The 12811-nt window shown below is 37.3% G+C and overlaps 1 protein-coding gene across 1 annotated transcript in view; it reads left to right on the top strand.

Annotated features, from left to right (window-relative positions):
* Positions 1 to 410: 410 nt before the first annotated feature.
* The window catches only part of LOC104402118 (gamma-aminobutyric acid receptor subunit gamma-1), a gene marked incomplete at both ends in the record, with an annotated part of 22786 nt that continues 10385 nt past the window's right edge, over positions 411 to 12811 (top strand). Inside the window, one exon of the mRNA XM_010009906.1 lies at positions 411 to 478. Coding sequence (XP_010008208.1) covers positions 411 to 478 — 68 coding nt within the window. The remainder of the gene's footprint in view (positions 479 to 12811) is intronic.

The following is a 12811-nucleotide window of genomic DNA, read 5'->3' as shown; positions in this document are numbered from 1 at the left end:
TGAGCAGTTTTTCGACACTTTTTTCTGTTTCTGATTAGATTTTTATGTTGGAAGACAGATTTTGGTTTTGGTTTGTGGTTTTTTTTTTGTTTGTTTGTTTTTTGTTTTTTTTCTTGGTTGGTCGGTTTTTTGTTTTTTATTTTAATTCTTTTGCCTTTTATGCCTTTTATGTCTGTTCAAAAAGCACAGGTGGTGATTGCATTATGAAGTAAAAATTCACATTGATAATTCTGATGATTTGTATGGAAGAGTCATATATGATCCTTCACAGAATGAATAAACTAGGGATTTAATTATTCTGAATCTAATAAAAGAATATCAGATTTGTTGCTGTTTTAATAGGTTAAATGATACAAACAATATACATAGTTAATGAAATATGTAATTATTATGCTGATTGTTTTGTTTAGTGAGAACTACAGTGATTGAAACAGATGTCTATGTTAACAGCATTGGCCCAGTTGACCCAATCAATATGGTAAGTTCTGATTATTGCCAGAAAATATTATCTGAATGATGCTATGGATTAATATTATGAAATAATTATAATCTTATTCAAATAAGTTTATGTTCTACTGCATATTCTTATGCTGTTGGATATGATTGTGATTATTGCAGAAACATGTTAAACTCTCCATTTGAAATTGTTGTAATATAAAAAATATATATCTACTTAAAAAAATGAGGCCACACAGAGGACATTGCATCAGCTCCTTATTTGGGTTTGTGTTGAACATTTTCGCTGTGTTTGTTTATAGCTGATTTATCTCTAGCCTAGTATAATTTCCTGGAGCTACTCTTCAAAGGTTAAGAAAAATAACAATTGAACCAGAGTTGTGAATAAAACTATTTTCAGTGCAGTGATTTATTTTATTACTTTTTCAAATTCACGAAAAAACCTGAAATTAAGACTTTTTTTTGCCAAGAAATGTTAGACCAAATGATCCTTGGGGTCCCCTCCCATCCTCGTATTCTGTGATTCTATGATTGATTCCTTTGTCCTCCTTTTTCCACGTGTATTTAGTCTTATGGGCCCTTTTTGGGTGTGTGTGTGTGTGTACACATAGCCTGTTTCTTCTGAAGTTAAGCAACATGTCTCATCCAGTTTCTTGTGGAAACTTAATCTTGACATCTGACCTATCTATTTGGTACCAACACTGAAGTAACAGCAGTTATGAGATAGTTGAGTCTGTGACATTTTTTCATATCACTTAGCTTTTCTGTCATGATGTCTGTAGTATAAAATGGTAGTATTAGAGGCTTTAGAAAGGCCTGGTTTCATGATTTCCTCTGGGGACTGCTGTCCAGGACTAAGACTGGGACTGGTCTTTGGGTAAGTTTGAGTTTGGCCCCCTCCCAACTTTTTTGTTTTCCTCCTTCCTGTGGAATTGTTGACAGTATTGAATTTGTACAACAGAGAAACCTTTTGTTCAGTCTGAGGCTGGAGTATGCCAGTTGTGAGGGCTTCTGAGCATTTGATGAAAGCACAGTAATTGTAGATTGTTATTAAGGACCTTGTGGTTTACGTGTATGTCATCATGCTTCAGTGGGGAATATCGACTTTCAGTGATGGAAAGCAAGGCAGGAAAAAACAGTGGTACTTATGGATAAAGGTGCCAGACATAGATGACGCAGATCTGTTGCAAAGGATATCCATTCCAGCAAAATAATCCAGTAAACTTAAGGTTGTCATTACCTGGGCCTGTGGCAGGGAAGTCCATGCCTCAGATCACACTGAATGTAAAGAAATGCGTGAAAGTGCAGAATAGTAGAGGAAACTTTTTGATTTCCATGTCTGGTGTAAGTGATGTCTTTAGTTTTGGCTTTCTTCCTGTTGCAGTCTTTCTCTTTTGTTTCTGTCCATTCTATTCTATCCTGAAAGAATGTACTGTGGGAGCAAAACGAGGCAGTGTTTCCATGCACCGCACTTGCAGTAATGACAGTATCGGCCATGGGACTACATGTCACTCATTTTGAGGTCTCCACACATCTGCTAGAGCTGGCATAGAGCTGCGTATGGTACTTGCATGATACTAATAAAAACCAGTCCAAGGTAAGGATAGCACCATATTGAAAAAGCAGATTATTTCATTAGAGAGTATGATCATGATAGTTATAATGTATTTCAGCTGAATGTTTATCCCTCTAACCCTGATATGTGAAAAAAAAAAAAATAGCAAAGAAGCATGTCATGAAAGGGTGGTAAGGTAAAAGTCATTAAAACATAAAGCTTCAAAAACTATAGTTTTAAAAATGGGCAGAGAACTACATAGAAATTGACATTATAGTCTAAGCATCCTATGGCCTTCATAAAAGAGCAGTTGCATTCACTGGGATTGGACTCCAGGAACCTGGATCATCTAAGCATCTAACATCAATACAAAAATCTAATGTTTATGGAAAATAAATAAAAACAAATATATGCAAATAATTTTATTAACATTTCCTAAAAAGATGTTTCTAATCTGGGAAAAAACATTCTAAGGACAAAAAGTAATTACAGATTTGACCCTGTAAGCTCTCTGTATGTGAGCTCTTGGTTTCATTAGGAAGTCACTTTCCCTGGAGTCAATATTGCTTGAGATTGTTAACCAATAATCCCAAAATTGCTTCCATTTCAAAGGCTGTCCCTAGTCCTTAATTTGATCACTTAATGTGAGAACACGTATCTGTGATTCCCCATTGGATTATTGTTTTGCCAGATGTGTTAATTCACTGTGGCAAATGATGTCCTTTAACTGTTTAGTCTGGATACAATATGGCATCATGTAGAGAGCATTTTTTTCTGACAGTGATGCTAAAGGAGCATATCAACGGAGTATGTTTTTCTGAGAGCTTCAGAGGACACATTATGAGAGGAAATGGATTTATTTTTATAATTCAGTCTATTTTCCTCTTGCTTCTGATAGACTTTCACTTTTATGAAAGGGATGCTTTAGGTGTACGTATGACATTCATTAGAATTCGTTTTTGAAGGCTGATGTGTTTTGGCTTTCACTATTTAACAAAGATCTACTCAAAATTCGAGACAATAAAGACACCCCATGTTTAAGAGATATTTTTCTACAGCATGTAATCTCTTCAGGCAACCGCAACATGAGTAAACATTTTTAAGAAACTGCCTGAATCAGCAGCATATTTATGCTTCTAATACTCATTAAGTCTGAAGATTTTTGAATCTGTCTTTTAGTGCTAAACTGGGCTGTGAATTGTGCAACAATCATGTAAAATGCAGCTAAGTGCATTTTTATGGCCAAAGTCTGCAGAGTCAGAGCTCTGCAGTGGTCTAGGGATTTCTTAGAATTTAGACATGCTATGAATATTTAGCGCTTGGTTTGCTTTTACATAGAGGCTCATTCATAGAAGCATAGAATGGGTTGGAAGGGACCTTAAAGCTCATCTATGACCTTAAAGCTCATCTATGACCTTAAAGCTCATCTAGTTCCAACCCCGCTTCCATGGACAGGGATACCTTCCACTAGACCAGGTTGCTCAAAGCCACATCTGACCTGGCCTTGAACACTTCCAGGGATGGGACATTCAACTGAGCACTTAATGTGGATGTTCTAGGCTCTTACTACCTTTCTCTTGCCTTCCAAACTATGGCCAAGATGAAAGAAAAAAAAAAAAGTCACTATTTGGTGGTACTGTTTGGCAGAGTCTGATTTACAGTCCCTGTGTAGAAATGCATTTTGACCCATGTTGCCTGTGGGCCTCGTTAGTTTTCTCTGCCCTGTATTCATCCTCCGAACCCTATGTGTTCATAAATGCATAATGTTTTGTGCTGCTGGTGTCAAAGTGGCCCAGGGGAAAACCATGCCAGTGCCACAGCTTTTGTGTTTTGACAAGATGAGGCAAGCGTGCAATTCAGTGGGTTGGGGGAGGCATGTTGGCGCTTCTAGGCATCTTCACCTTCCTTTAACTAAGAGAATACCTGATCTTGTAATTTCTGTTTGACCAAAACTCATGACAATGAAAGACTGCTACCCCAAATGAGAGAAATTTTTGGAGAAGGAATACAGGAGCAGTTCCTTAAGTAAGAAGCAGTAATGCATTGTGTCAAAAATTAAGAGCAAACAGAAAAATTTACACTTTCCGTGTCCTTAATGTCAGTTTAATCAAGTTTCATATAGGAAATAGTGGAGCAATGGTAAAGTAACAAGAAGGGTGAGAAGGTTAGAAAGAGTCCGATCAGTTCTATAGAGACACAGAGACATTATGACTGATAGATTAAAAATGAGCCAGAAGAAAATCCTCTGCCTGTCTGTCTGTATCTGTCTCTGTGTAAGTGTATGCTTACATAAACCTGTATGTTTACAGAAAAAAAAGTTTCAAAATTCTTTTTCTTTTTCATGTGTTTCTGAGTTATGATTTAACATTTTGAAACATTATCGTATCATTGCCATTTAGTGTGTTTGAGGACTGCGTAATTTTTTTCTTCCCTTGCTGTAGATGCAGATGATGCTCTCTATTCAGTTTTTGTACTTATTAATAGAACTTGGTATTAGAATATCCTGACTGAAAATTCCAGGATTAATTCTGGAATTAACTCCGCATTTCACTGAATGAGTTCAGTTTCTTTGTTATTTTCCAACATTTCTGTCTCTTCTGTAGATGATTTATCTTTTGCTGCATGATTTTTTGCTAGTTATCTGTTTAAGGCTACTGTGACTGCAAGCTGAAGGCAATACTTTGAAGCTTAGCACTCTTATTTTTAACAAGAGAGTAAACCACTGAATAAATAAGGTATTTACAGATTACACAATATGCTACTTTGGTACATAGACTGCGCAGCCTGGGCACTGTTAGGATACAATTTTTTCTGTGATATTGTCCCATTTGTAGCTTCATGTAGAATGTGCTGATGGTGAATTTTAAGTATCTTTTGACTTCTAAATTCCATTTCATTCTCAAGTTACAGCAACTAACAGCAGATTTCTAATTTATTGGGTTTTTTTATGTATTCAACTATCAATGTGTTCAGTATCCTAATACAGATTGTTCAATGTTATTGTACTTGCGGAGGATGCTTTGTGATCAAAAATGTCACTGCACTTACTCTACTAGTCATTGAATTTGTATAAAAGGTTTAAGGGTTTTGTACCCTTTCTTTACAATGCCAGGAAATTTACATTAAGCACACTAGACTATAAATAATCATGTTCCAAAGATAAATTTTCTGAAGCTATCCTGAAGTCCTGCACCCTAAAATATGTACTCTTTGTGTGAATTATTCTGTAAATTAATGTATTTTTAACTGTGTTTTTGAATTATATTAAATGTTTTGTTACTGAATGAATAGTACCAAGCATAAAGGAAAGGTGAGGTTTAGAAAGAGACAGAAATAGATAGTGGAATTAGCAAAGCCATCATCCTGCAGTTACCTAGGCATGTACTTCAGTTTACATGTGCGAACCATGTCACGTTGACTTAAGGATTTAACAAACACAATAGGAAAAAAACTAAGTAAGGAGTGTATAACAGGGAACTCTCTCCTCCTCCTGGTCTGTCTGCTACAGAGAACTGTGTGTCAAGGCGAACTGAGTTCCATACAAGAAACAGAAACATAATAAATCACGGTGCTGTCGAAATGCTGCAGTATACAGTAGTATTTCTGGACTAGGTTAACACTGCTTTATAGCGCTTGTTGTGGCTTATGAACGGCATCTGAAGCTTTTCCTGGTGGTTGGGTTTTGAAGAAGACCGTTTTGAGGAGAACCATTGTCTCTATGAGCTTTATGATGACAGACTGAAAGGAAGAGCATAAGGGATGCACTTCTGCCCATATCTGAGAAATTACAAGGTTTCCTAAGGCTGTGTTGGTTCAGCATGCAAGCACTGCAAATTTTCTGAGAGCCCAGTGTGTACATTTTGTGAAAATTGGCTCTGTTCTCTTTCAAATGGCAGGAATATCTGTTCATAGATGAGGACAGAAGTATCAACAAGTCTTTAAATATTACCTGTCTCTTATTACACAGCATCTTTGAAGTAAGGTAGAATAATATTTTTCTTTTCCCAACTTACCCTTTTATTTTGATTAGGGAAGATAGATTCCTATCATTTCGGTGCCTGTCAGCACTGCAAGTGATTGGAGTTAATTGACTGTTACTCAGATGAGTATTTGAGATTGATGGACACAGTGTTCATTTACAGCAGCTGAGCAAATAGTCCTTCGGTAGGCTTGAGCATTGTTTTTCTTTATTATGAAATATATTTAAGTGTCAAAAAACATATGTCTGTTAGTATTTCTTATTTTACCAGCTCTAAGGACTTGAGTGATATTTCACAAGTACAATTTCATGAATTTCTCTGTTGGTTTTTTTTTCGCAGGGGAGGAAGCCTGAATTGATTAGCCTGGCTTTTGCAGGCAGCTAGTTTGCCTACTGCTATTGCAAGGTAGCTTTTAAGCTTGTCCTGTTTAGTTTCAGGGGAATTGGCCACGTACAGGCAATATTCTGCTTATAGTGGCTCAGCACAGCAGTTCCTGTGTCACTCCCAGTTTCTGTAATCATTTTGGAGGGAATAGCAAGGGGTGAGGGAAAAGGCAGCTGTGGCACCGCAGACAAACATTGCAATAGCTTTTTGAAACCAAGCCAGAATACAGGCATCTTTTTATCCCCCACTTCAAACAGCATATAGTACTTGTCCCATTTTCAGCTGCAGTTTACCGGTTAACAGTTAGGAAGTCAGGAGAAGCAGTTAAGGTTCTACACAAGACACCAGAAAAAACTATACTTTTTGCTGTAAAATATGGCCTGATTTCTGTGTGCCATTTAGCAATGCTATCATCTGAGGCTGTAGACTTTTTGTGCTGAGGTTTATTCTTAAATCTTATGTTAGCCTAGTTCATGCTTTAGGAAATACTGGGTTTGTATAGTACCGTTGTATCACTTAAGCCACAATTGCCATGCTTTTGGTATTAATAATTTACTTAACTCTTCTGACTTCAGTAGAGTAGGATGGCTTACTGGTAGAAATGCAGTTTTTATCATCTCAGATTCTGGTTACAGCCAGAGCAGTAACCAGACTACCTTTAAAGTATCTGAGAGTTTAGATGCTAGTGCTCTCTATTTGCAGAAGGCTAATTTGTTAAAGAAATAGCAGAAGTGCTGAGTTGTTGATATGGTTGGGAGTAGAAGACAGTTCTGAGAAGCTTCCCTTTTATCTGTGGTCAGTTTGTCAGTGTGTTGTTAGTTAGTCCCTTAATTTGTCATGTTCCCAGTGCTCGATCTTTTTAGGTGTTGACGTGAACATACTTCTTAATGCTCTTTCTTTGGCACTTCTGTGCAGGATATCTTCCATGGTCACCTTATTTTTCCTGCTTTCAACTACTTCTTTTCATGCACAAATTCAGCACTCTTTCTGTGCCAGTTGCCTGCTTCTTTGTGTATCTGCTTTTGGCCAGTTTGAAATACTGCCTTGTGTCACTCATATCTGTTCATAGGTGTTTAATTAGCTCAGTATGGCTAAATCATAGCTTTAGACCTTCCCACTTTTCACCCCTTCCACAGAGTTGCTGAGGATAATCCCTAGTCTGTATGTCATTGAGGCCTGAAATCTAAAAATTTTCTATGATGTGACAGATCTTAGAACCAGGTCTTGTAGTGCTGCAAATTCTCAGTGCAGAGGGCTTTTATCTATATTTATTTTTTAATCCATCACATGGAATCCCTTGTCCAGACTCCCATTGTTATGCTAACATATTTTTGTAACCTTCCCAGTTGCAGCCTTGCTCCATTTATACTTTGTAGTGATGTCCTACAGAGAGAATCTTCCACTGTTGCAACTGAGTCATTTCTTGCTCAGGTCGTTCTTCAGTCTCCTCTTTCATTGGACCTCACACATAAACAGTTTCCTTTCACTTCCAAGGCATTTCAAAGCCTATCCCCAACCTTTTATTCCACCCTCCCTGCCCCCAGGAGGCCATTTCCTATGTCAGATCTCATTAGTTTCCACTTGCATTCTTTCAACTTTTCGTACCACTTTCTCCCAAGCCGCCCTTTATGCTTGAAAGAAACTTTCTATAAATGTCTGTAAAGCTGTTTCATTGTTTCTCATCACTTTTATTTTCTTTTTTTTCTTTTTTTTTTTTCATGTGGAGGTTACAAAATATCACAAACAATTAAGCTTTTGTTGTGCTAAAATCCCTACCTGTAACTCTGACTGGGTTCTTTGTTTCATGATTCTTACGCTTCTGTTGTCTTTCTGAATCTTGTCTTTTGTGTTAAATTCAAACCTCCTTGCAGAGGATGTGTGTCCTACATAAGCAGTATTGAGTGCCTGCACAATTCAGTTGTGATCTGAGATGATCTAAACGAAGAATGATGTTAATAAAACTACCACATAGCACTTCACTGAGAAGGTAAAGGTGTTGACTAGTGCTGAAGTTAACTCATCCAGTGCCTCACTTCTGCTTTTCCCTGCAAACTGCACAGACTGCTTGGTGGCTCTGTCATACAGTTAATTGTTACTTCTGATGCCTTAATATCCTATCGAAATACTTTGTCTGCTTCTACTGTGGTTGTCTCCCTTGTAGCTGCAGCTGAGACAAGCTACACTTAGTTCTTTGTCTTGTACCTCTTTATGTCGAATAGATTATAACTATTTTGAGGAACATTACACACCTGTTCTTTGTTATTAATTCCTAGTCTGTCTGTCTATATGGAAATCTGTGATGCTGCATTCCAGTTGCAGGAACAGTTCTGTTGGCCTAGATTTAAACTGGCTTTCAGGAAAAAAGGCAGGGAATGTACTTTAATTGTTATGATAACTTTTAACAGCTTGTTGTGATAGAAACTGTCCTTGGCAATGGCTCCTAGCATACAGGTTTTCATTGCCTCCTTTGCTGCTGTGCTCCAGAGGAAAGCTGCTGTTGTTCACTAGCCTTTACGATGGCTGGTGCCAGGATCTGTGCTGACACTGCAAATGTCATCCTCTGACAAAAGCTGGACTACAGGAACAGCATTTTTCTCTTCACAGTGCATGCTGTCGGAAGTTCACTTCACAAAGCAGGATTTCTGGATGCCCTTTTTGCAGCAGCACCTCCAAGCTGTTTAGCAAAGAAGCAGACCTACTCCTTGCAAAAGTGTTGCCCTTACTCCCTTTTGATAGGGGTTACAGCACTGACAAAATAGCTATTAAGAAAAGCCATGTGCTTTTGCTAGTAAGTGAATGTAACTTCCCTGCCTGTTGATTTTGGCCTTCATTATTTTTATACTGTTGTTTTATGATTTTAAATTTCATCTAGTCTTTCACAGTCTGGGTGGTTATTTCCAGCACTGTGGAGAATGCACATCTAAACCAATTTTTGTTGGACCATTTTGGAGTGTCATTCGTGCAGTAAGTACTGCATAAGATTTCACCTTTTTGAGTAACCATAGTGTCCCTATTGTAGAGGGTTACCCCCACAAAGGGTGACACCATTGAGGCCAGTAAGTAAATAAAAGCTCCTTTAGGAAGTTCTTAACAGTTGTGGATGCTCTTTACATCTTCAGTGTAGCAGATGATTGATATTTGGAGTTGTATGACTGCCTCATCAGAAAGCTAAACTGATAGATGTGCTGTTTTTCATGTAGGATCGTGTATCTTACAAGAGTTGCAGGGTAGAAACCAAACCCAGATAAGTCTCCTTGCCTTCGGTGTTGAGGTTTGGAAGCATAGCAGGAAAACCATGGAAATAAGAGACCAAACAGTAACTATGCAGTTAATCTTTCTTTAAAAACTGTTGCACCATACTAAATGGTGAGGTATTGTATTTGAGTCTTGATAGCTTACTTATAAAAGGAAATTGTAGAAAACTACGTATGCTTGAGTAATGTGCAGCTTTGTTACTGAAGTTGTGGAGCAATTTTGACTTCCTGAGTCTCTCTAGTTACAAGAAAGTAAATGTAGCTGCTTGAATTTAGGAAGTATGCTTAATGAAGCTGATAAATCACTATTGAAAATCTCGAAGTCAACCCCTTAATCCATACCAATATTCACTCCTGGGTTTTTAGTATATTTGTAAGTATTTATGTCTGATTTTTTTTCTTTTGTTCTTTTTTCTGGTTCTTTCTATAGTTTAATGTTTGTTTATGAGTGGCAGTAGCTGAAATAGTCAATTTTCAGTTGAAAAGTAAACCAAAACTTTTTGTATAATTTTCACTATGGGAATGTATATAGATTTTACATATATGTATATCTCATCTACTTCCTCTCCTGATGTTCATTTCAAATGGCCAAAATCTATGCTGATGAAATAAAAGCAGAGATTTTGCTGTAGTGCTTTACTTTTCTAGCTAATCTTTTCACTATTGTCAAGATTTTAATTATGGTTTGTAGTCTACAAAGCATTGAGATAAATCTTGCCTTTTATTCATATTGTTGTTCGCATCTGTCACTTTGCATGTTCAAACTAAGGACTGGATAAGCACAGATGCCAAATTATGACATGAAGAGTGATAGTTTTTTTTCTGTATTGTGACTATGTAGATCTCACTGTACTCCCTCACCTTCTGTAGATATGATTTGCCGTATTTCCACTTACGCCGTGCATATGTTCTTACAGCATCCTCCAGTGTGATTATCTGTACGATTATAAAAATCTGACTGGTTAAAAGGCTCTGGGAGTAGATGCTGTGTACTTCTGTTCAGTGTATTTCCTGCAGCCCCCTCTTCCACAGCTGCAGTGTCAAAAAATGCAGTATTGTACTGAGTTCCAGTTTAAGGAATTAAAAAGCTGGATAGAATGAAGACGCATGGGGAAAACATCTTGAAGCTGAATAAGATGAAATCATGTCACACTTGGTAATTTTGAGTTCAGGGGCTCCCTGTGAAACAGGTTTCTGAATTAGCTTGTTGTACTCTAGAAAATTCTGTGTGCCCTTCAGGCAAAGTTTTGAATTTGGGAGAAAAGCTGGGGTGGGTTTCTGAGTAAAGATAAAATGACAGGAGTAAGTTTTTATTAATTTTTCTGTGAAATTCACTGGTAATCAACTGTATTGCAGGCCCGTATTTTGCAAACACTATTTTTGAGTTCTGAGTCTGGTCTTGGGACTTCTCATTGTTTTTTTGTTTGGCCCCAGGAAACTAGGCCTCTTTTGTCCTCTTCTCTAACAAAATGTGTTGTAGTTAACGTAATCCAGCCAGCAATTTAGCTATGTATTCCTTGACTTCTCCACAGTTTTTACTGTGGAATATCAAATCAGTTGTGAGACTGCCAGCCAAAATATCCACGTAAAATGTTCTTTTGTGCTTTGTGAGATTTTTTCCATCCTTATTGATACTATGTTGGAATTTGTGGGAGGTGGATTGCACTGAGAAACAATCGTGTAGGATGGTATCTGCCTCCTTTCTTTAACAGCTTGCCAATAAACCTAATTCACTGGCCCATTTTTGTGTCTAATTGAACTGTGCGTGACAAACTGATATTGAGGATCCCATTCATTCCTATACAGTAGCTGTTTCTACTTTATTTGAAGTAATTGCTTTTATTTATTAAATGATTTTCACTCAGACTATGCACCTGCTTGTCAATACTCAGTTTGTTCACTGCCTGACCCTTTAATGGTAATCTCTGATTAGGCAGTGTGTTCCCAGTCTCTGGAGTTTATGATCTTTTAGAGGGGAGAGAGATGGAGGAGGACTGCAGTTATCTGTAAATAATTAGGTGGGCTCTTTATGCCAGCTGTTCAGAAAAGAGTTCAGTGATCTAGTCAAATGCCAAATGTGAGCTAACGTGTTCCATGATCATTGAACCCTGTGAGGCTAAATATGAATAAGTGTGCATTTTTGCGTTACTGTGACTAATACAGCCATAGACAGATTCTGTTTTATTCTGTATGGCTATTTTATCTTTAGTTTCATTTGAAAGAGAGAATAGTAAATCAATTTTTATGGTTACACAGTGACATTAAATGGTGAGATTTATGAAAAACTAACAGAAGTAGTGATAAGTGTGTTAATTTTAACTTTTTTTCTTTTTTATAAGCAGGGAAAACAAAATAATTGCTCAGAAAGATTTGTTACACTAAAAGAATATTGTCTAAATCTGGCTGGTGTTGTGCTGGCTCATACAGTGTCTAAACTAAGATAAGGCTTTTATTCATCTCATTTTGGAAACAAAGTACTCTTAGAAAAGACAGTTATAGTGATTTTCTTTTTCTAACCTAATTTTCAACAAATTTTAGGGACCTAGATTTCCCCTTCTTAAAGTGAAATGTAAAATATTTTTCAGGGGATGCAAATTTAAGGTAATACAGTGTATGAATCCATAAAATCTGAACATTTCAGACCCATTCAAAACTGGATTTTCAGAAAGAATCCAACTTTCTTGATCATCCCCCTACCAAAATTTCCTTTTCAGGTTATTGCTGTGAAGCTTCTTTATTTTCACAGCTGTATGCTGCCAGACTTCGTTGTATGATCACCCTATATATTTGCTTGTGCTTGGTGACTGATAGGGACCTATGCTACCAGGCCTTTTCTGCAGGGAAACTGGTGTTCAGAAAGGAGGCTAATACACATTTGAGTTCCGTTTTCATATGCCTTGCACTTCTGCAATAGACTGCATGTATGTGCTTAGACATTATGCTAAGGTTCACTTCAGTGGAAGATAGTATAGATACAATGGGTTGAAAATGTGATCTTGTGTAAGATGCGTTGTATGAAGAATATATGAAGCCTCAGGATGTATTATGGACCCGCAAACTCAGAGGGGTCTCTGGGAGGCACAGGACAAATAGATCTGCTGAAGAAGTAGGTAGTAATGTCCACCAAGACAGATATTACAACTGAATAAATTGTTCTTGGGAGAAATCAGAGAGCACTGACT

Source organism: Nestor notabilis, unplaced genomic scaffold (assembly GCF_000696875.1).
Source record: "Nestor notabilis isolate BGI_N333 unplaced genomic scaffold, ASM69687v1 scaffold13672, whole genome shotgun sequence".
In the NCBI taxonomy this organism is placed as follows: domain Eukaryota; kingdom Metazoa; phylum Chordata; class Aves; order Psittaciformes; family Psittacidae; genus Nestor; species Nestor notabilis.
The sequence above is the reverse complement of the archived record's forward strand: the minus strand, read 5'-3'. Positions and strand labels throughout refer to the sequence as shown.